At 46.3% G+C, this 27,432-nt stretch overlaps 1 protein-coding gene across 4 annotated transcripts in view; it reads left to right on the top strand.

The window, feature by feature from the left end:
* Positions 1-27,432, top strand: part of PRP4K (pre-mRNA processing factor kinase PRP4K) — a 390,098-nt gene that overhangs the window by 159,129 nt on the left and 203,537 nt on the right. For all 4 annotated transcript variants that reach the window (XR_015309884.1, XR_015309883.1, XR_015309882.1 and 1 more), the window contains exons 8-9: positions 11,041-11,131; positions 13,404-13,551. Coding sequence is in view for 1 of the 4 variants with exons in the window: in XM_086965045.1 (XP_086821171.1) it covers positions 11,041-11,131; positions 13,404-13,551 (239 nt within the window). In the remaining 3 variants the exon portion in view is untranslated. The remainder of the gene's footprint in view (positions 1-11,040; positions 11,132-13,403; positions 13,552-27,432) is intronic.

Genomic DNA, 27,432 nt, shown 5'->3' with positions numbered 1-27,432 from the left:
TGTGGTGTTGACACGGGCAGCCAAGGCCTTAAACCTTGAGCTCCCTGTCGCGGCCGTGAGGACTAACCTCCTCACAGAGGTCCTTAAACCGCAGGCAAGCTCCAGTGAGCCTCTGCTGCTGTTTAATGAGGCCTTGTGTGACGTTCTTGTGGGCACTTGGTCCAAGCCCGCCACAGGTCCGCCTGTGGATAGCAACGTGGCCAGACGCTACCGCCCGGCCCCGGGCGACCCTTGCATTTTGTCCACCCACCCCCGAGAGCCTGGTCATCCAGGCCTCCACTTCCCAGACCGCATTCCCGACGGCTCCGCCTGATCGGGAATCCAAGAGGTATGAGCAGTTCGGGAAGAAGGTGTTCTCGTCCCTCAGTTTGGGACTGCGGTCAGTTAATACTGCATGCCTCTTGGGCCGCTATACCCACACCCTGTGGGACGCGGTCGCGGACGTGCTGCCACAATGTCCGGAGGTGGTCAGGGCAAAACTCACCCAAACACTTGCGGAGGGTCGAGATGCAGCGCGGTATTCCATCCGGTGTGGGCTGGATACCACGGACTCACTGGGCATGGCGATGGCAACGACAGTGGCGCTTCGTCGCCATGCCTGGTTGAGGTCCGCCAACTTTTCGGCCGATGTCCAGGCCACTCTTCTGGACATGCCGTTCAATGGCCGTCGCCACAAGGCAGACCATGCGCTTGAGCGATTTAAGAGCTACGGCCAAGTCCTTGGCGTGGCCTTGGACCATGCCCCATTCTCACCTTAAGTCCAGAGGAACAGTCCCATAAGTCGTTGCTAAGTGCCCTAATGCAATTCATGTTTTTCCTCCATAGGATAACAATGTCGGTTTGGAAAATACACAGTGTCCATTTATGAAAATTGTAAAAATTAATTGCTCGAAAAGTACTTAACTCGATTTCGATCTTGATATCTAAATTTATATAAAAGTATGTGTTATTTTTATAAATTGGTGTCGGGTTTCTTTATTGAGGAGTGTGTGACTCATTTACTGCCTTTCTGTGTGTAATAAATGCTTAGCACTACCCTCTGACAGGCCGAACTGCTTACCCACACTGCCACAACAGAGAGCATTTGGGGTGCCATTTGTGCCTCTGTAATTCCTCTGGCGTTTACCTGGACTCTTTACACAGTGTTCCTCTTTTTGGTCCACTATATAAAGAGCCAGCTTCCTACAGCAACTGAATTGGAGCCAGTTTTTGTATATTCCAGTTTTATAGGCCTTTATTGAAGGAGTAAGAAGAATTGTCACACCTACAGTTAGTTTTGGGCATGAATGTTGTATGAACTCCACTTATGAGACTACTTTCTGAGCCTCTGCACTCTACTTGACTTAGTTTCATGGAGGATAGTTTTATATATTTTTTTAGTTATTACTGCTGCATTATAAGCTTTCTTCATGAAAGAACCATATTTCAGATGCACAAATGCAAAGCAGTGCTATGCTCACACCCATGTTTCTTCCCAAAGGTTGTTCCAACTTTTCATGTCAACCTATCTATTGGATTACCATCTTTTTCACTGAACTACAAACACCCGCAGGGAGATCTTTGCATTTGCTAGATGTACAGTGAGCTCTCCTTGATTACGTGGAGCATACATGCATATTTAGAAAGACTAATCAACTTTTGTTGCTTTTGCACATTCACTTATAGGAAATGACATACATTTCACAGCCCATTCCCCCGTGATGAATTGTGAAGTGTATTCATATTTGTTAAGCTAAAGCTAAGCACACACTAGCATCCTTAAAGCACAATCTGCTTGAAAGAAGCTGTCTTAATTACCTTTTTAGGGACTGTACCATTAGCTGTCATTCGCAGAGTACAAACATAGCCCTCAGTAAACACACAGTTACTATACAGTATTGTGTCTATACATAAGCACAAAGGGAAGCACAAGTTGAACAAACCATACGAAAGCAGATGTTAATTCTACCATCTTTACTTCCTGTAAGGCATCGCTTTACAGTAGAAGATTCACTATCCTGCAGGTGCTCTGCAGCAACGCATGCAGTAAATGGAATACATTACTTTGTTTGCAACTAGCATAAGTAGATACATGTTGTAAGAAGCTGGCTCTTTTATATGATCTATCAAAATGAGATATATTGTGTAAAGAATCCATTGGTTCCCTTATGAGTGTATAGGGTGTTGCATTGACAATCCCAAGGTGCTGTCTTCGTGGGTAATGTGGTTGAGCAGCCTTAGGCTTAACACAGAGGAGTGCAATACCTTTAAAAATAACACATATCTTTATATATGTTTAGGCATCAGAAGAAAATCGTTCAGGTAAGTATGTTTTTGACGAGAAATACTTTTCAGTTTACAAAGTTGACATTAAGGGCAATCTCCGAGTTTTGTATTGTTGACCTATTGGAGGAAAATCATATGCGGTTTACTTGTTCTTTTCAGTGACTTATGGCATCCTTCTCCAGGAGTTAAGGTGAGTAGTGGGCAAGGTCCAAGGCAGCACCAGCAGACACCACCTGTGGCACTAGGGTAGCAGAGTGCAGAGGTGCAAAACAGCGTGGTGTGCCCAGTTTTATCATAAGGAGAAAGGTCGCAGTAGAAAGAGGCTGTAGGAAGGGATTGATAGACCAGAGCGGTGAAACCAATGAGTGGCATTGGTTCTTGCAATGTTGAGGAGCGTGGGGACACATTTGGTCCTCTGCTCCTCTTGACAGCACGTCCGGGTGCAGAGTTTCTTTGAGATGTCAGGTTTCTTAATCCAGCAACACTTGTGGTTGAGGAGGCCTGCTAATAGAGGCTGAATTTGACTTTGAGGAGTCACTCCACAGTGGACTCAGCCTTGAGGGCTTGGGGACTACACGGACACCATTGGCCCAGCTCGACACAGGCTGAGGGGCTCTTGATGCAGCGGTGCTTGGTGGCGTTGGATTTTGGTGGGGCCGGAGTCCTCTTGGTCCTTCTTTTGTTGTCTGCAGAATGCAAGGGGCAGTTTTGGTGTCCCTCAAGTGGTCTTGGTTCCTGGGCCAAGGCTGGCAGGTATGCCAGTTTTGGGGACTCAGCAGCTGGAGAACAATTTGACTGTTGATGCAATAGGCGACGTCCGCAGGCAGGCCAGCAGGGTTTGCGCCAAGACCGCTGCTGGGCCTTCTTATCTTGCTGTAAGACTCTTCTTGTCAGTCTTCTTTCTTCAGGTCTTCCGGATCTGCTTTTCTGGTGCCTGAGGCTCCCCTAAATACTCAATTAAGGGAGTGGAGTGGAGTGGAGGCGACTGACCCTTAGTGTCACTACGCCCCCTATATGACCACTTCCTATGGAAGTGGGCATACCACTGTCCCAGAATTCCTGAGTATGCCATCACAAAATTGGCCCGCCTACCTGACTAGCAAATTTTACCTCCTGTTCAGGTGCCAAGGAGGCTCTGAAAAGAAGAGGTCTGCTTCCTCTCCTGTAAGGGGAGCCAGAATCGCATTTAAAATGCGGCAGCTCTTTGAAGCTTGCCAGCTAGGGAGGCAAATCAACAGGGCATCCTGTTGGAGGGGTGTGACACCCTCTTTCCGGACAGGCTTTTGTTCTGGTCCCCCTAGGACGTCAGAAAAGTGTCTCGGCAGCAGGCTGGCAGAAGCCAGTCAGTGAGCACACCAGAGGCTAGTAGGTTAACAGGGGGCACCTCTAACATGTCCTTTGTGTGCATGTATTAGTAAATCCAACACTGGAATCAGTGTGGGTTCATCAAAACGAGATGTTTGATACCAAACATCCCTATCTTCAGTGAAGCCATCAAGAAGCTGATGAGCTCATTTCCTACAGTGTTGAGCACATGTTCTAAAATGGCTTCACTGTCCTCTTGCGGTGGCAGTAATGGAACTTACTGGCACAGGGGCTTATCTGCTCATACAGGTATGCTCTCACATGTAATATTCACCACCCTCCCTGCCTTAAGACTTTCAGGCCTGCTGTAGGGGTGACTTACAAATATTACATGCAGTGTTACAGAACATGGCACACAGGGATGTGCAACATGTGCTTTTATTGTTGTCTGCACCAAGATACGCAGCCTGCTATAGCAGCAATGCATGTGCTTGGTGAGGGGTCCCTTGAGGTGGCACACTTTGTGCTGCTGCCCTTAGGGGACCCTCCCTAGTACCTCAGGCCCTAGGTACTAGGGTACCATTCATTAGGGACTTACAGAGGGTGCTAAAGGTTTTGCAAATTGGGGGAAACAATTGTACTGTTTTTAGAAAAGTGCTCTGGCACCGAGGACCTGATTAGCAGGAACCCAGTGCACTTTCATTTGAAATCACATCAGTTTCCAGGCAAAAGTGGGGGTGACAATGTCAAAAAGGGCCACTTCCCTTCCCAGATGCCCCCTTCCTCCACTTCCTTGGAAGCATGGCAATTGGAGGTTGTCCACCATCTTGCATCACTACCCTTTAGGTACATTAAGCATTGAGAGACTGTTTTCCCAATGGGGGAAAAAGCTGCTGACCATGTAAGGTGAAGTCTGCATCCTTGTTGGTCCCGACTGTTAGAAACATGATCAGAAGTCATTCACTGCACGATTCAAACCAAAAGCAATTTTCAAAGAAAAACAACTTTTCATTTTTCAAAGTTAATCTCGGAGGGCCGGAGCCTGCCCAGCATGTGAATCTGCAAGACTGCAAGTGTAAAACTGGGTGCTACAGGTAACGCGTTTCTTACAAATACTGTCTCAATACTGCCAATGTATTATCATGTAAACACAATTATACTATTAAGCTCCTATCTTAGGTCACAAAAGTGCTTGCACCTATAGTTTTTTTCTCAAATTCTTAATTGTAACTATTCTTTTTGATTTATGTAATGATAAATGCCCTATTCGTCTCTAAAGATAAAGCGATGACTGAACGTTGTTTTTAATGGTTGATTACTATGTCATGTTATCTGCAATTCAATACATGTTCTTGATTAAGTCTTGACTGTTCTGTATCGCTATCAGTGGGATTTGAAGGGCCTAGAGCAAGTAACTTTATTATCCATTTTGAGTGTGATATTAATGTCCCTGCAAACCCGGTGGTACACAGTTCCGTGTGCCACTGCCTGCTCCAGAACTGCAAGTAAACACATTGTACCTCCCTTTAGTGCTTTTTCAACTTTTTCATCAATGAAGTCTAGAGGCAGGGCCCCCTCTTACTTTGTTGGACACCTCAGCACTTTGTTAATAGTATTTTTGTTTATGAATAATCTTTAACATGTCCTTATTGAAAGATGGATCCGATAAAGACTTCTAGATGCAGAATCCTTACCTTTGAATTTCCCAGGCGTCCGGCTAGATCCGGAAACTTTTGCTGAGCAATACCCCGTGCATGCAACGTCTGGTGGCTCCATTCAGCTCCATGTGACGTTATCTCGTTGGTTATGACGTGGTGCCTATATAGGAGCCATCCAGGCACACAGACTTCAGTTCTTTTCTTTCCGCACCAGTTAAGCGCTGATACAGGAGAAGCTACCCCTCGGCTGCTTTTTGGCAGGTATTTTCTCGACTTTTGTTTTAATTCAGGATTTTTTCCCCATTTTCTGTGCAAGGGATGTCTCAGCGGAAGACAGGTTTCAAGCTGTGCGGTGCCTGCCAGCTCATGTTGTCGATCACCGATCCCCACCTAGTCTGTCTCTGGTGTCTTGAGCGCGACCACGATTCGAAGTCATGATCAGACTGCCATGCCATGGTTCCCAAGGCCTTGAGGGAGCGGACAATGAAGCTCCTCGCGGCCCGGCAGTTGACACTATCCAGCGAGACTCAGAAGAGGTCCCGATCAAAGAAGAGGAGGTCACGGTACTGCTCCCGGAGCCCTTCATCCTCTTCCTTCCACTCGAGGTCCTTGGGACTCTCTGGGAAGTCAAAGCTGACTTTATCCTCGCCACGACTGACATCTGTCATTGAGAGAGGTAAGGAGCACCAACACTCTAGGCACGGTTCCGCAGAGCCAGAGTCGACTTTGCACCTCCCACCCCCCCCTTTCCGGGAGCCGGAGCGACTACTGCTCAAATAAGAGTTTTACCAGGCCATGCACTGTATAATTGAGCTGAACAACCCCGCTGATGAGCACCCGGGCGAACGGAATCGTAAGGAGCTCCATTGGGTTTGACGCGGTCGGCTCTGGTCATGGCGACGGTGGTGCCTCAGGGATCCGATCCGGGTTGATGCCGGTTCTACCACCGCAACCTCCCCCGATGTCAGACCCGAAGTCGGTGCCTGCGGAGCCTCCCGTGCCCATCCGCATTGCCAGCCCCGTCCTTATCCCCAACGAAACGTAGCTGGAACGAATCTGCTCGATGCCAATTCCAACTTCAATTAAACCCAGAGATTCTATGTTGTCACCTGAGCACTTTGAGGATGTGCTAGGCTCAGGAGAGGAATGGGAGGGGTCTATAGACTTTCTGGAAAACCAGGATGTCTCTGTGGAGAACTTGGACTAGTATGGGGAACTTGAGGAAGCCAGTGGACTGAACACTTCGCCAGATACTAGCATGCTTTCTTTGCCAAAAGTGGCTACGGAGGAGAGGGCATCCTATGCTATGGTGTTAAGCGGGCAGCTGAGGTCCTTGGACTGGAGCTGCCCTCCGTGTAAGTCAGGACTAATCTCCTGACTAAGGTACTTCATCCAGGGGCTTCCACTTCCGAACCCCTTTTGCCCTTTAAGGAACTTATGGACGTTCTTCTAGGCATGTGGTCCAAGCCTTGTACATGTGAGTAGGACGATTGCACGCTGCCACCGCCCGGCTCCGGGTGACCCAAAGTTCCTCAGCCAACACCCCACCCTTGAAAGTTTGGTGGTGCAGGCCTCTACGTCTCAGGGCACGTTCCCTTCCTCCTCTCCTGATAGGTAATTCAAGAGGCTGGACTCATTGGGAAAGAATTTTTCTTCCTCAAGCCTAACATTGCAGTTGGTGAATACTGCATGCTTATTGGGCCGTTTCTCCCATTCCCTTTGGGAGACGGTTGCGCAAGTGCTGCCGCAAGTCCCGGAGGACGTCCGAACAGTGCTCTGCCAAGCAGTCATGGACCGGTGAGATGCATCAAAATTCACCATACGGTGAGGCCTAGATACGACCACTTCACTGGGCAGATCGATTTCATTGACTGTGTCCTCGAAACAACTAGCTTCTCCGATGATGTCCAAGCCAATCTGATGAACATGCCCTTTGATGGAACAAGTCTTTTTGGGGAAAAGGCAGACTCTGCCCTGGTCAGGTTCAAGGACTCTCGAGCTACGGCCAGATCCTTGGGCCTCTCCTCTACCGCTCTTGGCCAGTCTTCCTTTCGCCCCTTTCATGGCAATGAAAGGGGTTTCCAGTCTCGTCAGCCCTATCCCAGCCACCGTCCCACACAGACTGCCCAAGCCGTGCAAGGACATGGACACGGTGCGTTCCGATCCCGGAATGGAAGCCAGAAGTCTTCGACCACACTTCCCCCAGCACCCGAAGCCTCCAAGCACTCCTAGACTGACTGTAGGACCACACTACTCTAGTTGATGGGAGATTTCATTATCATCTTCCCCCATTGGAGATCCATAACTTCGGACAAGTGGGTCTTGCAGTTTGTCCAGAAGGGCTATTCTCTTCCTTTCCTCTCTTTTCCTCCCCTCGTTCTGCCAAATCAGAAACGGCTGACGGTGGATCACATAAAATTGCCCCAGGAGGAAGTTACAGCTCTCTTTGCCAAGGGAACTATAGAAAGGGTTTCAGCTTCAGAAATAGACAGTGGCTGTTATTCCCGCTGCTTTCTGATACCGAAGAGGAACAAAGGTTTGCAGCCCATTTTGAATCTTCGGACCGTCAGGAGAAATTAAAGGTGCTCACTCTGGCTCAGATCTTGTCTGCCCTAGTCCAAGAAGACTGGATGGTAGCTTTGGACCTGCAGGATGCGTATTTTCACAATCCCATTCTGCCGGGCCACAGGCGTTACCTGTGGTTTAAGGTAAGCGGGGGTACTTTCAGTTTACCGTGCTCCCCTTCGACTTACCAGTCGAAGTGTTCACCCAGATGATGGCTGGTATCGCAGCTCATCTGCGAAGGTTAGGGGTGTCAGTCATCCCCTACCTCAACGACTGGCTGTTGAAGGCATCCTTGCCCCATGCAGTCGTCTCCCAGCTTCAGACTACAGCAAACCTCCTGCCTTTGCTGGGGTTCTCTCTAAACATGCCTCCCTTTCATCAGAGCTGTTCTGGACACAGAGCAGTTTCGGTTTTATCCTCCCGAGCAGCGAGTCCAGGATATTCAGGTTATGATTCCGATATTTCAGCCTCTATCCTGGATTTCGGTGAAGCTGATCTGAGGCTGTTGGTCCTCATGGCCTCCTGCATCATGCTAGTAAAACCAGCCAGGTGGCATAGGTGGGCTGTGCAGTGGGACCTGAAGTTTCAATGGGCACAGCATCGAGGAAATCTCACTGACCTGGTCCAGATCTCAAAAGGAACTGCGAGAGATCTGCAGTGGTGGTTGACGAACCGAAATTGGGTCAGTGGCAGACCCCTCTCCCTTCCCTAACCAGATCTAACAGTCGTGACCGATGCACCACTTGTGGGATGGGGTGGCTATCTGGGAGAGGCGGAGATCAGGGGATACTGGTCTCCGGCAGAGACAGGGCTCCACATAAACTTGTTGGGGCTTCAAGCTATTCGGTTAGCAATGAGAGCATTTCTTCCCTCTGTCAAGGGGAAGCTAGTGCAGGTGTTCACGGACAACACCACCGCCATGTAGTACTGCAACAAGCTGGGCGGTTTGGGGTCGTGGACCCTTTGTTGAGAGGCCCTGCGTCTCTGAACTCGGCTGGAATAGCAGGGCATTACTCAGGTGTTACAACACCTGGCAGGTTCTCTGAGGGCCAGGGCGGACAAACTCAGCCGTCGAAGGCCTAGCGGATCACAAATGGGGCCTCCAGTCGGAGGTGGCACAAGGTCTATTTAAGCAGTGAGGAGAACCTTGGTTAGATTTGTTCGCCTCTGAAGAGAGCGCGCAGTGTCAGCAGTACTGCGCACTGGAGTTTCCAAGGTGGCTATCACGCTGGCAAAGTTTTTTTCGTAAGTGGAGCTCTGGCGTGTTGTATGCCTTTCTGCCCATACCACTCCTGCCCAGGCTTCTGAAGATGATCCGGAGCGACCAGGCCAAAGACTTCCTTGTGGCTCCAGACTGGGCAAGGAGAGTCTGGTATCCAGAGCTTCTGAAAATGAGCATTGATCCTCGTATCAGGCTGCCCTTTTGGGAGGATCTTCTGTCACGGCAGCAGTGGAGGGTTCTCCACCCGAACCGGTCCACTCCACGCCTCCATGTGTGGAGTTCGAGCGGCGACAGTTGATCCCTTTTGACCTTCCTCCCGCAGTCTGTAACATTATTCTGGCGGCCATATACGCCTGCATTTGGCAGAAATTTGTATTATACTGTACAGAAAGGTCTATTGACCCCCTTTATGTTTCTCTCTCTACGTCTCATTCTGACTCTTGCCCCACAGTCCTCTGCTTCGGGAACTCTCAAGGGTTACCTGTCTGAGCTGTCTGCTTTTTTGCAGCTGCCAGACCAACCCTCTCCCTTCAAATCTCACACTGTACATAGGTTCTAAAAGCGCTAACTCTCCTATTTCCACCTACGCCTTTTCTTATGCCACTGTGGGACCTTAATTTGGGTCCTCACCTACTTGATGTGCTCTCCATTTGAGCCTGTACACAATTGTCCCCTCCAGCTGCTGACGATCAAAACAGCCTTCTTAATGGCGATTACATCTGTTGCAGGCGTTAACTTGCTTGTCTTCTTATCTTATGTCCTTTCCGGACAAGTTGGTGCTTCACACATGGGCATCTTTCTTACCAAAGGTTGTGACCCCTTTTCATCTGGGTCAGTCCTTCATGTTGCCCACCTTCTTTGCTCTCCTGCATATTCAAAAGAAGATGAGCGTCTCCACCCGCTGGACCCAAAAACAATGTTGTTCTACCTTGACTGCACAAAAGAGTTCCGGGTGGATGACCAACTGTTTGTGGGGTACGTGAGAGCGAAGAAGGGAAGGGCCGTGGAGAAAAGGACCATCTCTCGCTGAGTCGTTCTCTGCATCAAGATCTGCTATGCCTTGGCAAAGAAGCAGCCCCCTGAGGGATTAAGGGCCCATTCCACCAGGGAAATGGCTACGGCAACGGCCAAAACATCTGTCAGGCGGCAACGTGCCCATCTTTGCACACGCTTACCAAGCATTACTGCCGGGACAAGCGGGTTCGCATAGACAGGCATTTTCCCGTTCAGTCCTGCAGGAACTTCCTATTATAGGATATGAGTCCGCAACCCACCTCTTGGATGCTATGGCTTGGGTATCTAACTCAAAGGTAAGGAATCTGCAGCTAAAAGTCTCTATCAGATGAACAAGTTACTTACCTTCGGTAACACATTATCTGGTAGAGATTCTATCTAGCTGCATATTCCTTACAGCCCCACTCAGGCCTCCCCGCTATGCGGACTTTAATTGTAAGGCTACGGTTACTCCCCTTTCAGGACCCTAGTTGTCAGTTACTTTGTGGCTCTGTGCTTCTGTCGTGGTGTGGAAAAGTACTGACGTCCACGCGCCTGGGTGGCACCCATATAGGCACCGCAGTGTCATAACCGAAGCTAACGACGTCACGCAGAGCCGAAAGGAGCCACCCGACGTCGCACGCAAGGGTAATTGCTTAGAAACAGTTTTCTGATCCAGCCTGACACCTTGGAAATTCAAAGGTAAGGAATCTGCAGCTAGATAGTCTCTACCAGATAATGCGTTACAGAAGGTAAGTAACTTGTTCATTAATACATGGTTCTGTCTTCCAGCAGAGAACAACAACTTGCGCTTTATATGAAGGATGCTTTCTTTCTCCAAATTCTTAAGCTAGGCTCAGATTCAAATGTAGATTATTTTCTCAACTTCTACTTGTGTTTGTTCTTAATTGATTTTGACCCCGCTTCTCCTCCGGTGTTGGGATGCAAAGCCTGAGGACTCAGAATTCTGTATGTGACTATATTCAATAAATACAAAGTAAACACCTAATATATTAACATTATTTTTCTCAGAGTGCACGATTCAGAGCTGCTGGTATTGGAAAAGACTTCAAAGAAAACCCCAACCTCAGAGATAACTGGACTGATGCTGAAGGCTACTATCGTAAGTATTTTTCATTTTTCTATTTATAATTCTATATTAAGTTAAGAACTGGAACTTTTGGGAATGTATTGAGGCTTCACATTAACTGGACAGAAATCAGACTCTTCCTCTTGGGGGTATTGAGAGGGCTACAAAGAAGTAGAAATCCAAATTGGGTGTTAGGTGGAAGCCAGATTACCTCTCAAATACCTTGGGATTTAATTGCTGCACATAGAGAAGAAGTTTATGCCCAGCATGGGCAGTTGCCTAGGGCTTAAGTATTCTGTGATCTTTTGGAATTCATTGCCGTTATCAGTATTCTGTTGGTGAAGGGAAGTGCCCCTATTTGATATGACAACGCCCACATTTTGCCTGATGTTTGAGGTCATTTTGAATAAAGTTCACTGGCTTCCTGCTAACCAGGTCCCCAGGGCCAATGCTCTTTCCCTAAAACAAAGTAACTATGCAATGAAATGGTGCAGACAAATGTGAAAATACGGCAAGGCACACACCCTATGTGCCATGCCTACAGAAACTGCATGCATTATATGTAAGTCACCCCTAAAGCTGGCCTTCTAGCCCTAAGGCAGGGTTTATTATATTACATGCAAAGACATATCTCCATGAGCAGATATGGCTCTGTGGTGTCTCGTTCGAAGCTAGATAATACAAGTGAACAGGTAATCCATCTTAAGTATATGTACGGGGCACTGGTCATTACGAGTTCCCTCAGCTACTTGATGACTTCACTGAAACCTATGGTGTTGGTATCAAACACCTTGTCTTAATAAATACATGCTGATGCCAGTAATACATTTATTAAGATATGCACCCTGAGGGCACAAATTTTAATTCACTGAGCCACCATTTTCTTCTTTATCACTTATGAGAGCACCTTCAAATACTCGAGTTCAGCATATCTGCTGTACAAAAAAACACTTTACTTTGATTTAATAGACTAAACTTTTTTGATGCATATAGAATGGCAATCTAGCCGCATATAAGATACCAGTGATCACTGGCTTGCCTCTTAGTTCATTGTGAGAAAGTGCCTCTTTTGACATGGCTAGCCCCCACTTGGTGCCTGGAAAATGATGTGGTTTGATTGTAGTGCACAGGGTTCCTGCCAACCAGGTCTCTTGTGCCAGTGCTTCTTCACTACAAACTGTTGTTTGTAGTTACAGGCTACAAACTCGTAGCCTGTAATGTTAGTCTACATGTTGGTGCTGAGGGGTCTCTTAGGGTGGCACAATACATGCTGCAGCCCTTAGAGACCCTCTTTAGCCTCCTTGCCCTAGGTGCTGGGTACCATTAACAAGGGATTTACAAGGGGCACTAAAGGTATTGCCAATTGGGGGAACAATCGTACAGTTTCAGGGAAAGGGATCCTGCACTAGGAACCTGGATAGCAGAAACCTGGTGCACTTCTGTAAAAATTTCATCAGATACTAGGCAGAAGTGTTTGTGTGGGGGGGGCATGTAAAAAATGGCCACTTTTCTACAGATATGTGAATGCATCCAGACCCACAAACTCAAAACTAAACAGATACTGCCTCTCTCCTACTCTGCAACCCAGAGCATACCCAAACCTCAAAAAAGGCATGGCAGTGGCCTTTTATGGCAATATCCTGTAGCCAACATATGCAAGGCTGTTACCTGGTGAACCCCACACACTTCTACCAAAACTACAGGCTAACCACCGCTTACAGAGGGTACCTTTTTTACAGACCAAGTAGAGCATGTTTCTCTACATCCAAACATTCTATGAACAGAAAATGTTACTTATCCTGTAAGCATCTGTTTATAGCATGTAGTGCAATGGATGCAAGTTCACCCACCCTCCTTCCCGGGGGCCTGTGTCTTCTCCGGATCGTTTGTTACCTATTTGACACTGCACAATACACATGGCACACCATGCTACATTCACTCCATACAAACTCTAACCTGCTGTGCGAAAACAGTCTAACATGGAGTCAGTCCACATACTCATCTTCCACTGAAGGAGTAGTCACAATGCATTTTGTTACTCAAAAAACTGCTATGCAGCTGTCAGACCTAAACAGTAGATGGCAGCGCTATGCAGTAATTGAGAATCTACAGGACTACAGACTGCAAACAGATGTTTACAGGGCAAGTAACATTTTCCTTTTTTCAATGCACATGTAAACATGCGTGTTATGCTACATTGCTGCGTTGTATGTTTGGTCTTAAAATCACAAAAAAAAGTTATTTGTACTGCATAGCAATGGATTTAATAAAATTGTCACTAAATGTCCCTTTGTTTTCTTTTAAGGTGTGAACATTGGTGAAATTTTAGATAAACGGTACAATGTGTACGGTTACACTGGCCAAGGTGTCTTTAGTAATGTTGTGCGAGCCAGAGATATGGCCAGAGCAAATCAAGAAGTAGCAGTTAAGATCATCAGGAACAATGAACTTATGTAAGTTGATGCTCTTCAGAGATATCACTTTTCATCTATTAACATCCATATTTGAAGCTTCCTCATCTTTACTTTGACTGTGGTTTGTTCACAAGTTACCTCATTTTTACTACACAGTGGTTTGGGTGGTTGCTGTGAATCATTGGTACCCAAATGAACCTTGACTAGTGTCTAAATGCATACGAAAACAACTTTCAGAATGTGGAGTGGCAAGGGTCACAACAGGACCGAGATTGACGAGATGGGAGAGTATATTTAGGAAAGTACCCCTTTTTGTCATGGTCACCCCCACTTATTGCCACTGGTACTGATTTTTATCGACTGATATGCACTGGGTCCCTGCTAACCATGTTCCAATGGCAGTCATTTTTCCCCAAAGACAAGGTAAAATGGTCTAATTATGATACAAGTGGCACACATTTTAGCACCACTGTAATTCTGTAGTAAATGGTACCCCTGGTACCTAGGGCATGGTGCTAAAGAGTGTCCCTAAGGGCTGCAGCATGTTTTATGCCACCCTAAGGGACCCCCACAAAAATTGCATAAGGCTGCCATTGAAGTCTGCTTGACATGGGGCAAACCATGTGTGAAAACACGACATTGCACACTCACTCTGTGGTGCCATGCTAAAGCCACTGCATATAATATATCTAAGTTACCCTTACAGCAGGCCTTATAGCCCTATATTAATTGTAAGGACATATCTGCATAAGTAGATATGCCCCTGTGCTTTCTAGTTTTATTACTAGATGGTACAAGTGAACAGGGAAGCCATCTTAAGTAGATGTACTGGGCTTTGGTCATTACGAGTTCCCCAGCTACATGATGGCTTTACTGAAATCTATGGTGTTTGGTATTAAACACCTTGTCTTAATAATTTTGTACTGTTGCCAGAGGGCATCTTAGAGGTGCCCCCTGAAAAACCTACCAGTATCTAGTATGCTGGCTGACTGGTATTGTCCAGCAGCTTCCACAGAGAAGTTTCTGACCCCCTGCAGGTGAGAGACCATGCTTCCTAAGGCCAGAAACAATGCCTGCTCTGGCGAAAAATGTTCAAACTTCATCCAGCAGGAGGACTAGTGATTTAGCATATCCAGGCCAGGGTCTTCAAAGCCCCTGCTGCCTTTGATATGCAACCCCAGCTTACCCTAGACCTAGGCGATGCCACCCAAACCATTTGGCACCAGCACAGGCGGGAAATTAGCTATACAAGTAGACATGTTGCGCCATCAGGCTAGTCACACCCCTAAGGGGGGCCTTGAACGAAGGGGTCCACTGTCTTGTTTTTGGTGGAATTAAGAACTCTAGGACAGGGTTATGCGTACTCCCTACAGGAGGTGGTCATATAGTGGGTTTGGTGAACTTAGGGGTAAGTAGCTCATTGGCTACTACCCTTCACTCCCCTTAATGCCCGTAAACTCAGTGTTTAGGTGGCTCCCTGACTCCAGGAACTCAGATTCATATGCCTGCAGAAGAAGAATAAAGAAGAACCAAAGACGTGAAAACTGTGAAACAGGATCTACCTTGGCACAAAACCCTTCCTGACGGCTGCTCTCACGACAATCACAGACTCCGACTCATCCTTAAGCAGACCAGCCTTCCCAAACCCTTGAATTTTTGCCCTGCACTTTCTCGACCCCTCAGCATCTCCCTTGAAGTGGAGGAGCCACTCCACTGCAACAGCAGGCACTGGGTGCAGTTGCCTGGTACACCGGACTGTTGACCCTCTGAGCTACTGAGGGAGCAGCACCCGGGTGGAGGTCTTCACGCTCGAGGAGGTCATATACATCTCCCTGTCAAGTTTGGAGACGCCAGGACCCACCCTGCACCAATATCGTAGGTGCCGGAGCCAGCTGTAAGCACTAGGGCTTGTTTCCATTCAATCCGAACACCACCATTGCCAAAACGTACCTACACGTTCAGGGGTTTCCGAGAGGCCAGATATAGAGAGTGGTCTGCTGTGTCTCATTTCCCTCTTCTGCAGGAACACAGAGAACTGTGAGAGCCTCTAACTTACCGACCCACCAGAAAAAAAAACCTCTGCATCCAAACTCCCCATCCCGGGACTCATGTAAACCAACAGTGTCTCTGTGGCCTTGGGACCCTCAGGGGTCCGAGACCCCTTTGGTTCTGCCGAACTGGTCCTTTTTTCACCCCTTGCAGCATTTTTTCTTACAGGTGCTTTTCCCATTGATGTTAGCGGGTAGTGTTTGAGGCTATGTAAAGCGTTTCTGGACCTGTGCACCCTAGAGCGGGTAAACTTGAGCTCTTGGTTCTTTCTTGGACCTTGGCCCCTACTTACCTTAAGTCCAGGAGAACAATTCTGTAACTCTTTAAGTGTACCCATGCAGTGTACCCATGCAGTGTATGTTTCTCCCAAAGGATAACAATACTGCTTATGAGGCTCATGCCTCAAACCTGACAACTGACAATTTCTACTGTAAAATTTGATGACGTTGAAAGTGCTTACCTGATTCCGATAATCACAGTGTCAAAAATGATATTAATTTTTTTTTCTAAAATTGATCTTGTGTTTCTTCTTGAATGTGATTCTTATTTATTGACTCTGGTTATACAACAAATGTTTAACACTACCCTCAGATAAGCCTAAACTGCTCTCCCACTCTACCACAAAAGAGAGCATTTGGGATTATTATTTAAGCCCTGTAAAACAAAAAGGGTCGTCTGGACTTTCTACATAGTGTACCTCAATTTGTTACACAACATAAAAAGCCAGCTTCCTACAGCAGAAACCTGTTCAATATGGAGGATTGGAAAATAACTTCTACAAAATATACAGTAGCCTTTTTGGTGCCAGTGGGGCCACAGTTTGTGTTGTGCAAGGCATACCCAAGTCCATGAATAACATGACTCTGCCTTTTGTTTAAAAACTAAATGTTAACGAGATACAGGGCGCTTCTTCTAGTGAACACAGTTTTGGGCATCTACTCTGTTTGCTCATACAACTTCTTGCAAATGGAGTTGTGTACATTTGGCCTTTTGAGTTTATTGGCTACAAAAGCCCCCTTCTTAAACTTTTAGAATCAGACTGGATATTGTTGTTTATGGAAACGTTTGAGGCGGTTGCTCAGATATGTTGGAATCCAAGACGCATACAACACAGTTTTTAAAATTTCCAGGTCCTGTCACCAGTAGCATTAGTCACGGTTCCTGTCTAATGGGAAAATGCGTTGGAAACCTGACTTAACCTTAATTTATATACATTTTAATATGCTAATCAATTAAAAAATATTACACTTTCAACTTGGATTTTTAGTTGTTTGTTTTTATTCCACTTCTAGATTCCTTATGCAACTATTGTATACTGTGATAGCTCAATTCCTCTTGAGGCACACACTTGATTGTCCCAGGATTATCACCAATTGTTTCCCCATAGATCCCCTATGGTCTGCACTTTGAAACCAGCTATTGTCTTTAAGCTTTATAGAACTTTGGTATAATTAGTGTAATACTCATAAATGTGATAACAGTAGACTATCATCAATTGGTGCATTTTAACACTTGTCTTGGTTATCAAACAAATGTGGCCTATAATACAAGGAGCTCACACGTTGGTAATTGACACCACACTTTTAAGAATTCAAGAAACTGCTAGACTTCCACTCTTGCAGAGACATGAAAGTAAGGCAGTTATGGCTTACTATAGAAGGATCCTCAAACACTGCAGACTTATTTAGGATGGAAAACCACCAATGTTTTTGGCTTTTTTCAACGTTTTCTAAGGTTTACTTACATTTTCTACCAGAAACAGAAGTATTATTTCCTGACTTTATTCCTCCCATGCTTTTCTCTTCACTTCTCCATGTTGGCTCACTTTGGTAAATTTCCAACAACAAACACGTGTGTATTGTCTTCTGGATTCCCACTCCATGATGAGGGGAGAAAATCTATATTTGGCAAAATGTAGGTAGCTTGGACAGAGACCTAGGTCTGCTTCACCTCAGGGTGAAGCAGGTACTTTTGATATTTGATGTCAAGTAAGTCAGGAACTTGCCATTGGCGTCTGACGCCTCATCTTGTTCAGGTATTTGTGAAAGACAAGGACATCTGAGAGAACTACACTTGGATCGCTGTAGCGAGATGCCAACCTTTAGTGAGAAGGTGCGATCCTGCAGGAGTATCTTACAAGTCTCCCACCTTCTCCAGAACCTCAATTAGCCCATCCCATCAGCAGAGGATGATTCATTATAACCCAGAGTTCAGGAGGGTTCACCTCCTTCCAGAATGCCTCCTACTCTAATTTCAAAAATGTTAGTACAATTCCAGCGCCTCACTTGTTGCCAAGAACACTTGATAATAATGAACAGAGAAAGAAAAGTACTAGCTTTCACCACTTACCAACGGGGGAAAAGAAATACCCCTCATCCTTTGAGGGAAAGAGAGTCTCCTAGTAAGGTCCAGGGTGCTTACTCCTTGAAGAGATACCACTTCCCCATTAAATAAGAGAGCTATATTAGCCAGTGCACCAAAATCTCCACCTTATAGTGCTTTACCAGGGACTGATGATGTCTCAGTCCTTGAGGTTACTAACAGATCATCAAGGAAGCATCAGCTTTTATGTTTGAACCTTCTATCATGTTTGAAACTTTACATATGAAACCACGGGCTAAGCAATTGGTAGGCCTGGTTCCAGGGTTATTAAAACCTCTAAGCATTAAGTAGCTCTGCCCTCCATCCAGCTAGTAGACAGATGGCTGGAGAAATATGGCAGGAATATTAGCTCTGCTATGCTGATACAACAGAGCTTTCGGATTCAGGAATTTGCATCCCAGTAATGACATAAGAGTACTTTTTGAAATTCTGAACTTGGGTGATGGTTACGCCTCACAAGGCAATCCATTGTGCATCAGCAGATTTAGCAGCTGGTCATGATTTATCTATGAAACAGTCCTCATGGTTAAGACTAACATCCTTAACACCATAGGTGGGCAAAATATCATCACATGCCTGTGTAGGAAGCTGGCTCTTTAGCGGACCAAAATTGGGTTCACTGTATAAAGAGTCCAGGCAAACCTCAATTGGTTTACAGAGGCCAAATGCTCTTTTTTGTGGTAATGTGGATGAGCATTTAGGCTTATTAGAGTGTAGTTCTAAGCATTTGTTGTACTCTAAGGGAATAAATAAGACACACTCAAGAATAATTCCGAGACAATTTAGAAAAAAAATAACTCCTATTTTATATACCTTTTGATACCAAGAATTTCATTATCAAGTTAGTACTTTTTTTAGTTATGAATTTTTACAGGTAAGTGAATAGTTCAATTCAATGCGTCTTACACGCAGCAATGCTTCCCTTTGGGAGAAAAGGCATATGTTGCATACAGTTATTTGGAATCTGTTTCTGGGAGTCTCCTTCGGTACTTAAAGTTGTAAGGGGCCAAATTCCAAAGTACTACCAGCAGTTACTCGTTACCTGCCCTGGGGGGTCCAGTTGCAGAAGTGCTGGTTGGGTTGGTCGCTGTGCTGATTAAAAAAGGGGGGCCACCTAGAAACAGGCTGCAGAGGGGAACTTGGGGACAAGTTCAGGAGCCCCCGACAGGGCACTCGGGTCACAAGGGGGCACAACCGGTTCGTCAATATACGAGCTGGGTCGCTCGGGTGCAGAGTAGAAAGGTAGAAGGTAATTGCGGTTGTTTTTCTTCGCCGGTTGAAGGTGCAAAATCTGGCTGCTGGGCCACTATGGAAGTGGGTGTCTGCGGTACTGACGTCCTTTGAAGGCTGCTTGGTCTTTTTGCAGGGAGAGTACGGATTGGACGCTCAATGGCGCTTTTTACTGCAAGGGGTCCAGTACCCCAGGTATCTGTCCTGTGCCACTCCGGTTGGTGCTGGTGTCCTCTCACTTGGTGAGGGGACAGATCTGACCTTCAGGTGCATAGAGTGCTCTTCCTGGGAGGCTACTGTACCGGCCTGGCTGGGGAGCAGCAACTCGGTAGACAGGACCTTGTGGTTTTGGTGCCTGCGAAATGCAGGGAAGTAGCTCCTCTACTCCAAGGGAGATTGCTGCCAATTTGCGAAGGGCTGGCAGTCTCCCAGGGTTGTTGGCAGCTGATCAGCTGCAGGACGAGTCACTGGTCACGATTGTAGAGACTTATGCAGGCAGGCACGGTTTGGTGCCAAATGTCCACAGCAGTCTTCCTTTCTTGCGGCTCTTCTTTTTCCTCTCTTCTTGATCCATCACATCTAAGTTCCTGGTTTCAGGGGTGCCACCTAAATACTCAATTTAGGGGCGTTAGGGTTGTGATAGGCAGTAGCCAATGGGCTACTTAACTTTAGGGTGTCTACATTCTCTAATTGACCACTTCCTGTGGGAAGTGAGCATAACTCTGACCCAGAGAGCCTAATTTGCCAAAACTAAGATGGTGGAATTCTAGAAGTCGAGCACAAGTCAGGTATCCCACCCTTCAGGTGGTACTAGCCTAAATGGGGAGCATGCCTCCTGACTAGCTAATTTTTCTGCCTGTCCTGGTGCCAAATGGACCAGCTGCATGGATTGTATTTTCCTGTGTCTAGGGAAGCTGGGGAGCAGAGGCCTTTGAAGACTCCTACCTTGATATGCTGATCATTTAGACATTCTGCTTGGAGGAAGTGACAACACCTCCAGCCGGAGCAGGCATTGTTTCTGCCTCCAAAGAGCGCAGGTTTTCATCTGCAGGGGGGCAGAAAGCAGTCTGTGGTGGCACACTAGTGTAGGAAGCCTGCTCTTTATATATTATACCAACGTAGGTATAGTGTGCACAGAGTCCAGTGGAACTCCAAAGAAGAGGTCAAAGTAGATAATACCTTACTCTCTATTTGTGGTGGTGTCACCGAGCAAAAAGGCTTTATCAGAAGATAGTGTTAAGCATTTATTGTACACACTCAGGCAAGATATGATTTCACACACTCAAAAACTGAATTCAGACCAATTGCTTGTTTAGAAAATATGTCTTTAGTTGGTTTTATTATAATTTCAGAACCAAGCAGTTCTTTTCAAAATAGGTTGTTCAAAGTAAGCAAGCTGGATGAAATTGACTTTGTTTACAGGTTTGTAAAATATTTAAAGGTAATAAGAATTTGTAATTTCTTGGTGATTTGTAAAATATTTAAAGGTAATAAGAATTTGTAATTTCTTGGTGATTACTTTTCAGATTACTCTTGAGAGTACTTTTTAGTTTACTTTTTCTACTCTGTGCCTAGATATAAAACTGGGATATTTCCCATACAGAGGTAAGTAAACCCGTTTTTCATTAAAACACAGTTGCTTATGTTTCCATACAAACACAACTCAACACTTAGAGCATTTTTCAGAGGAAAACATTCAATGCAAACCTATGGAAAAAAATGGCATTATCAGTTAGCAGGTAAGCAGTCGGTCTTTAGGGTTGAGGTTCTGGGGTTCCCCCAGGGTCAAGGATGCACTCAAAGAGCACCCTCAGCAGCACTAGGGCAGCCGGGTACAGAATGCAGAGGCCTAATATTAGCCTATGGGCTAGGGGGGGCATCGGTAGGTGGCTGCTGTCGGGCTAGCCACAGGGTTGAGAGAGCAAAGCTCCCAGGGTTAAGCTCAGGGCAAAGGGGGATCCGAGTTAGCAGACAAGGTGAACCCACAGCGGCACAGAAGCGGACCGGGGCAGGGTACTGATTTGGCGTTGGGTGTCCTGTTGCTTTCAATGGGAGATCTCCAGTCGGATCAAACACTGCAGGTCTGGACAGGGAGGCTTCCTGGAGACGACCACTGGTTGGAGAGGTAAGTGGAATGCAGGGGGCGGCTTGGACACAATCATTTGGACTACCCTAGTCCGTGGGGCGTTGGGTGCAGGGGTCACGGTCGGGGGGGACCTCCAGATAGAGGCTGCAGGCGGCGTCGGGAGGATTGAGGTAGGTCAGGGATCATCAGAGCACAGGTCCGGTTCGCTGGAGGGACCTTCTCGTGGTGGTTGGCCACTCGAACCCAGGCCATGGGCATCTTGTGCAAAGTGGTGCAGACACCCAGGTTTAATGGGAGCCAGAGTCTGGTCCTTGAGCAAGTCCGGTGCTCATGGGAAACAAAGTCTTTGTAGGGAGCGCAGGGCAGGTCCTCCGGGTTCTGCTGTCTGCAGGACACACCGAAGTTCTGCTGACGCAGGTCGGGGTTGCGACAGGCCGGGAGGGCTGGGGCCAAGGCAGTTGGTGTCCTCTTCTTCCTTCAGCAAGGCTCTTCGGTCAGTCTTCTTCTTGCTTGTCTGAGGAGGCAAGATTCGGGGTTGCTTCTAAGTACTAATTTAGGGGCATTTCAGGTAGGTACAGGTTGGGACCAATGGGTCCCTTCCTTGGGGTAGGTACATGGGATAAAGTGACCTCTTTCTGATTGGTTGCCCCCACTTTTTGCTGAATTGCTGATGTACTTTGACCAAGTGTGCCCTGGGCTCTTGCCAATCAGGTACCCATGACCTATGTTCTTGCCCTAAAACTGCATTGAAGACCAAACCCAATTGGCACTCTCTGGCCACTGGTCAGCCCCTGGCAAATAGTACCACCGGCCCCCAGGGTACTGGGACCAGGGAAGGCCAGAGCTGCAGCACTTCTTGTGCTACCCTTAGAGGCTTATACCTTTACACTCACACACAGCCCTGGCAGGCCACATGTTTTGGTGCAGAACAAATTAAAGACTTGACATGGCACACTTCCCTGTGTGCCATGCCTACAGCCCACTCCCCTGGCACAAATAAGCCACCCCTCTAGCTGGGGTCACTATACCAGAGGTGAAGGTACAGTTGCATGAGCCCTGTACCCCTACAGTGTCTAAGTCAATTTTTAGACGTAAGTGCAGAGCTGCCATTAAGAGTATATGGTGCTGGGAGTTTGTCATCACGAACTCCACAGCACCACAATTGCTACACTGACGACTGATACCACCAGACATATTTTTGGACCCCTGGCGATCATAGGACGTTATGATCGCCAAATGTGGTCAGACATGGCTGGTCTGATTGATCTAATCCCAGAAGATAAACGACAGGAGGCTCGGAAGATCTTGATGGAAGGGGAGCGTGCAGCTGCAGAAACCATTGACTGCGCTTTGGGCGTTGCCAATACTAATTTTAGACAACTGGCAGGGGCTGCAGTTCTCAGGCGTCAGGGCTGGCTAAAGGCTACCACCTTTTGGCCTGAGGTCCAACTAAAAATTCTGGATATGGTCTATTTTGGCGAGTATTTGTTTGGGAAACACATAGACGAAGCCCTCCAGGCAATCAAAACGGACACTGATACCGCAAGATCCCTGGCTTCCCTGCAGTACAAGCGGGGATCTTTTAGAGGAGCTAGAGGATGTGGATATTCCTCTAGAGGAAGCTATTACCAACAAAACAGACAATACCAGCCTCAATACCTGCAGAATTATCAGTCTTCCTACCGCCAGTCTGGTACGGCTAGTTTCACTCGCCAAGGAGGCCGAAAACGCTCCAACAATCAAGAGTGAGATACTCACAGAAAACAGTGAGATCAGAGGGACGCCACCCTTATTTCCTTCCCTCCCTGTGGGTGCCAAAATATCTGGCTTTCTACACCGGTGGCAACAGATTACATCCGATCAATGGGTGCTAGATCTCGTTCAACATGGACACACCCTAGAGTTTGTCACCAAACCACCAACTACTCCGCCCAGGGGACCCCCCACCCCCCGTCTTCACTTACTGTTCAAGGAGGTTCATTATATGTTCCTCAAGAATGCTATTGAAGAGGTTCCAGTTCATCAGAGGCAGACAGGCTTCTAATCCCGTTTTTTCCTCATAAAGAAGAAATCAGATGAATGGAGACCGATCTTGGAGCTGCGCAATCTCAACAGATATCTCAAGAAGCAGGATTTTCGCATGGTCACTCTTTCTGAGATTCTAAGCTGCCTGAACGAGGGAGATTTTATGGCTTCTTTGGACATGGAAGATGCATACTTTCACATCCCAATTCACCCAAAACATCGAAAGTATCTCCGTTTCACAGTGGCTAGCGCCCACTATCAGCTCAAAGTACTCCCATTTGGCCTCAAATCGGCTCGAAGGATTTTTACGAAGTGCCTTGCTCCGGTAGCGGCAGCACTACGCTCTTCAGGAATCCAGGTCTTCCCGTGGTTGGACGATTGGCTAATCAAAGGTCCCTCAAAGAACAGAGTGCAGAACGACATAACAATGTGCCGCAATCTCTTTGCATCTCTGGGTCTCACTGTGAACAAAATCAAATCCTAATTGCTTCCAAGAAGAATCCTGCCTTTCCTGGGCGCTTGTCTGGATACAATGCAATGCAGAGCATTCTTGTCTCAAGAAAGGCAACTCCGTCTGCAGAAATTAGCTATACAAGTGTCAAAAAGAAATTCACTTTCTGTTCGCTTCACTTCTGGGAATGTTTTCTTCGGCAATAAATCTCATCCCACTAGCACGTCTGAAAATGCAGCCTCTGCAGGAGGAGCTACATCTTCAGTGGGAGCAAGCGACAGGTTCCTTCAACGACGTCATCAAAGTAACCCCATGCATGGTGGATGCTCTTCAATATTGGGCGCAACTGCGCAATCTGAAACAAGGATTCACATTCTTGCAAAATACTCCGGACTTCGTTCTGACGCCAGACGCGTCCATGGAGGGCTGGGGAGGTCATCTCCAAGACTTACAAGTGCAGGGCAAATGGTCTCAGAAATACAAACAATGTCACATCAACAGTCTGGAATTGAGAGCCATCTTTCTATCCCTACAAGCGTTCTTTCCCAGAATCGCAGGATCTTCAGTCCTGTTCCGAACGGACAATACCACCAGCATGTTTTATATAAACAAGCAGGGAGGAACACGATCATCTACGCTATCAAAGGAAGCTCAGGACTTCACAACATAACTCTCAAAGCAGAACATGTCAGAGGCCTCCACAACACCGTAGCAGACAAGCTCAGCAGATCCTTGTCAGATTGCTACGAATGGGAGCTGGACAAGACTCAATTGGTCAGAGTGTTCCAGGCATGGGGCAAGCCAACGTTGGACTTATTTGCAACTCAACAGAACAAGAAATGCCGGTATTACGACAGCAGATACCCTCAACAGGGTTCAAAAAGGAATGCGATGGTCAGGGATTTATGCTTACACCTTTCCTCCGATCCCGTTGATTCCAAGAGTGTTGCGCAAAATGAAGCTGGAGAGCTGCCGTCTCATCCTAATTGCTCCGAGGTGGCCCCGCCAGTATTGGTTTCAGGAGCTCATGTTGCTATCACAGGAGCCTCCAATCAAACCTCTCCCTGCTCCAACACTGCTGTCATGCAACGAGGGTCAGATACTTCACCCAGATCCTCAATCTCTCAAATTACACGCATGGCTCCCGACTTCTTAGAGTTTCAGCACCTCCAAATTCCTCAGGATTGCCGGGACATATTGAAAGGGCGCGAGCCCAGAGCACATTGAAGACTCATCGTCTTAAATGGAAGCGATTCTGTTCCTGGTGTATCTCAAACACTTTACACCCGATTGAAGCTCCTCCAGAAAAAATCCTTCCTTACCTTTTACATTTGGCCCGCTCTGGTCTTTCCTTTTCTTCAATAAAGGTCCATCTAGCGGCTCTCTCCAGTTTCAGGAAGGTAGCTGACATTCCCTCACTATGTTCTTCATCGTTAATAAAACAGTTCATGAGAGGTCTTTTCCGGGCTTATCCTCCGATTAAGCCTTCCCCACCGGAATGGGAGCTCAACACGGTCCTCTCACAACTGATGAAGCACCCATTCGAACCTATTCACAAAGCCGACCTCTAGTATCTAACATGGAAGGTCTCCTTACTTCTAGCTCTGACATCTGCCAGAAGAGTAGGAGAAATTCAGGCTTTCACTAAAAAAGAACCATTCTTGCATTTCTCTCAGGATTATGTCACTCTTCGAACGAATCCAACTTTTATACCCAAAGTGCCTTCTCAATTCCATTTAAACAAGCCAGTGAAATAACAAGTTTTCTTCCCAAATCCTACAACTTCAGCGGAAAGAACATTACATTCTTTGGACATCAAGCGATGTTTGAAGTTTTATCTTCAAAGAACAAGAAACTTCAGAAAATCAGATCAGTTATTCGTGGCTTATGGCCAAGCTACGCTAAGGAAAGCAGTTACTAAAGCCACAATTTCCAGGTGGATAGCCTCCCGATCCATTTTTGTCATGTCAAATCCAACAGGCCATTACAAAGAAATGTCAGGTCTCACTCTACAAGAACTGTAGCGGCGTCTACAGCATTGTTTGCAGGAGTGACGTTAGAAAATATTTGCAGTGCTGCGACATGGAAGAATGTCCACCCGTTTACAAGACATTACTGCCTGCAATCAGCAAGTTAAGAAGATGCGGCAGTTGGTCAAGCGGTCTTACGCCATCTGTTTCCATAAGAACAGCTTCAGGTAACCAGTGTTTTCTTCATTCTATGATCAAACTATGCTTTTCAATATATCTGTGTATGTAAAGATGTAAACGTATTACAGATTACCTACTTATTATGCACAATGTTACTTTTCCTGATTAATTTCAATTCAATTCAATTCAAAAATCTTTATTCGGATTTCAGTAAATCCATAAAAGCAACACATTTAGAATACATTAAAATTGTAAAAGTTAAAAATTGTCCCAAAAACGATGTACTACGAAAAATGCATACAAACACAAATGTAAACATTCCGTATAAATCAGTTACTAAAGTGCAAGGTGCTTTGGGAGCTGTGAGACACATAACAGTTCACGTAAACAGTTCAGGGGCATTCCATCGTTTTACGAGTATGAGAGATAACTTTCAAAAAAGAACTTGCACGGAAAATCAATTCATCATTTTCTAGTTTTAGAAGCATAGAATAGGATTGATTCAGGGAAAGTGGTCTGCGCTTTTTAAAATATGGGGCTAAAAACCATTTGATGTATTTCATATAAAATTTACAATTAAAAAAGAAATGTAAATCATTTTGCCTACTAACTCCATCGCATGGGCAAGGCATACTTCCAGAGTTCATCATACTATGGCCCAGAGGAAAACAGAGTGAGAATTTTATAGTCCCTGCTCTCATACGGAATAATAGCGATCTCTCCCAATTAGTCATTGGGAGTCTTAAATATAAAGGGATTTGTTGTAAGGATAAGTCATTATTTACATTATTCACATAGGACTCAACAGTTTGTTTTTGCAGTTCTTCTTCCAACCTCTTTTTCCTAAAAAGGGCATATAGTCCGGATTGTACTTCCTTTTTGTCAGTGTTCTTAATCTGGGAAGGATCATCAAAGAGGTGGCCTTTGCCTACACTGTTCAGACTTTCCTGCGTCGCCCGAAGCCATGGAATGCTCATTTCTTTATCACAGTCCAAGCACTCCTTCAGAATGTCCTGTGTTAGGGTAGCACAGTCATTGGCCCAAGTAGCCAACCAGAACACGGCAGGCCTTACAGCGATGAAGTCATTTATATAGGGTAAGTTTAGTTCAGCATGGCAGATGTACCCAGATGAAGAAATTGGAGCTCCCAGTAGTTTCCTGCACAACCGGTTCTCTTCTGTTTGCAGGCTGGGGGGTTTTACTACCCCCCAAATCTCGGCACCATAGGTTGCTACCGGGGAACACTGCAATCTATATATCTTTAAAATTGCTTTTGTTGCTTCAGTCCTCTTTGGCCGTGGGAGGGAAAGAATTGAATTTATGGCCTTTGAGAACTTGCCTGTGGCGTGGGCAAGGTGCCCACTCCACAGGCCGTTCACAGCAAAAACCATGCCTAAGTAGGGGAATGTTTTTGTTGAATACAACTTATCCTGTCCTACAGAAATAAAATTAAGTTGTTTGGACCCCGGCCCGTAGGACATTATAAAAGATTTTTTTTAATTTACTTTAAGATCCAGATTCCCCATATAGTGTACAAAGTTCTTGAC

This window comes from Lissotriton vulgaris, chromosome 4_1 (assembly GCF_964263255.1).
Source record: "Lissotriton vulgaris chromosome 4_1, aLisVul1.2, whole genome shotgun sequence".
NCBI classification, from domain to species: domain Eukaryota; kingdom Metazoa; phylum Chordata; class Amphibia; order Caudata; family Salamandridae; genus Lissotriton; species Lissotriton vulgaris.
The sequence above is the reverse complement of the archived record's forward strand: the minus strand, read 5'-3'. Positions and strand labels throughout refer to the sequence as shown.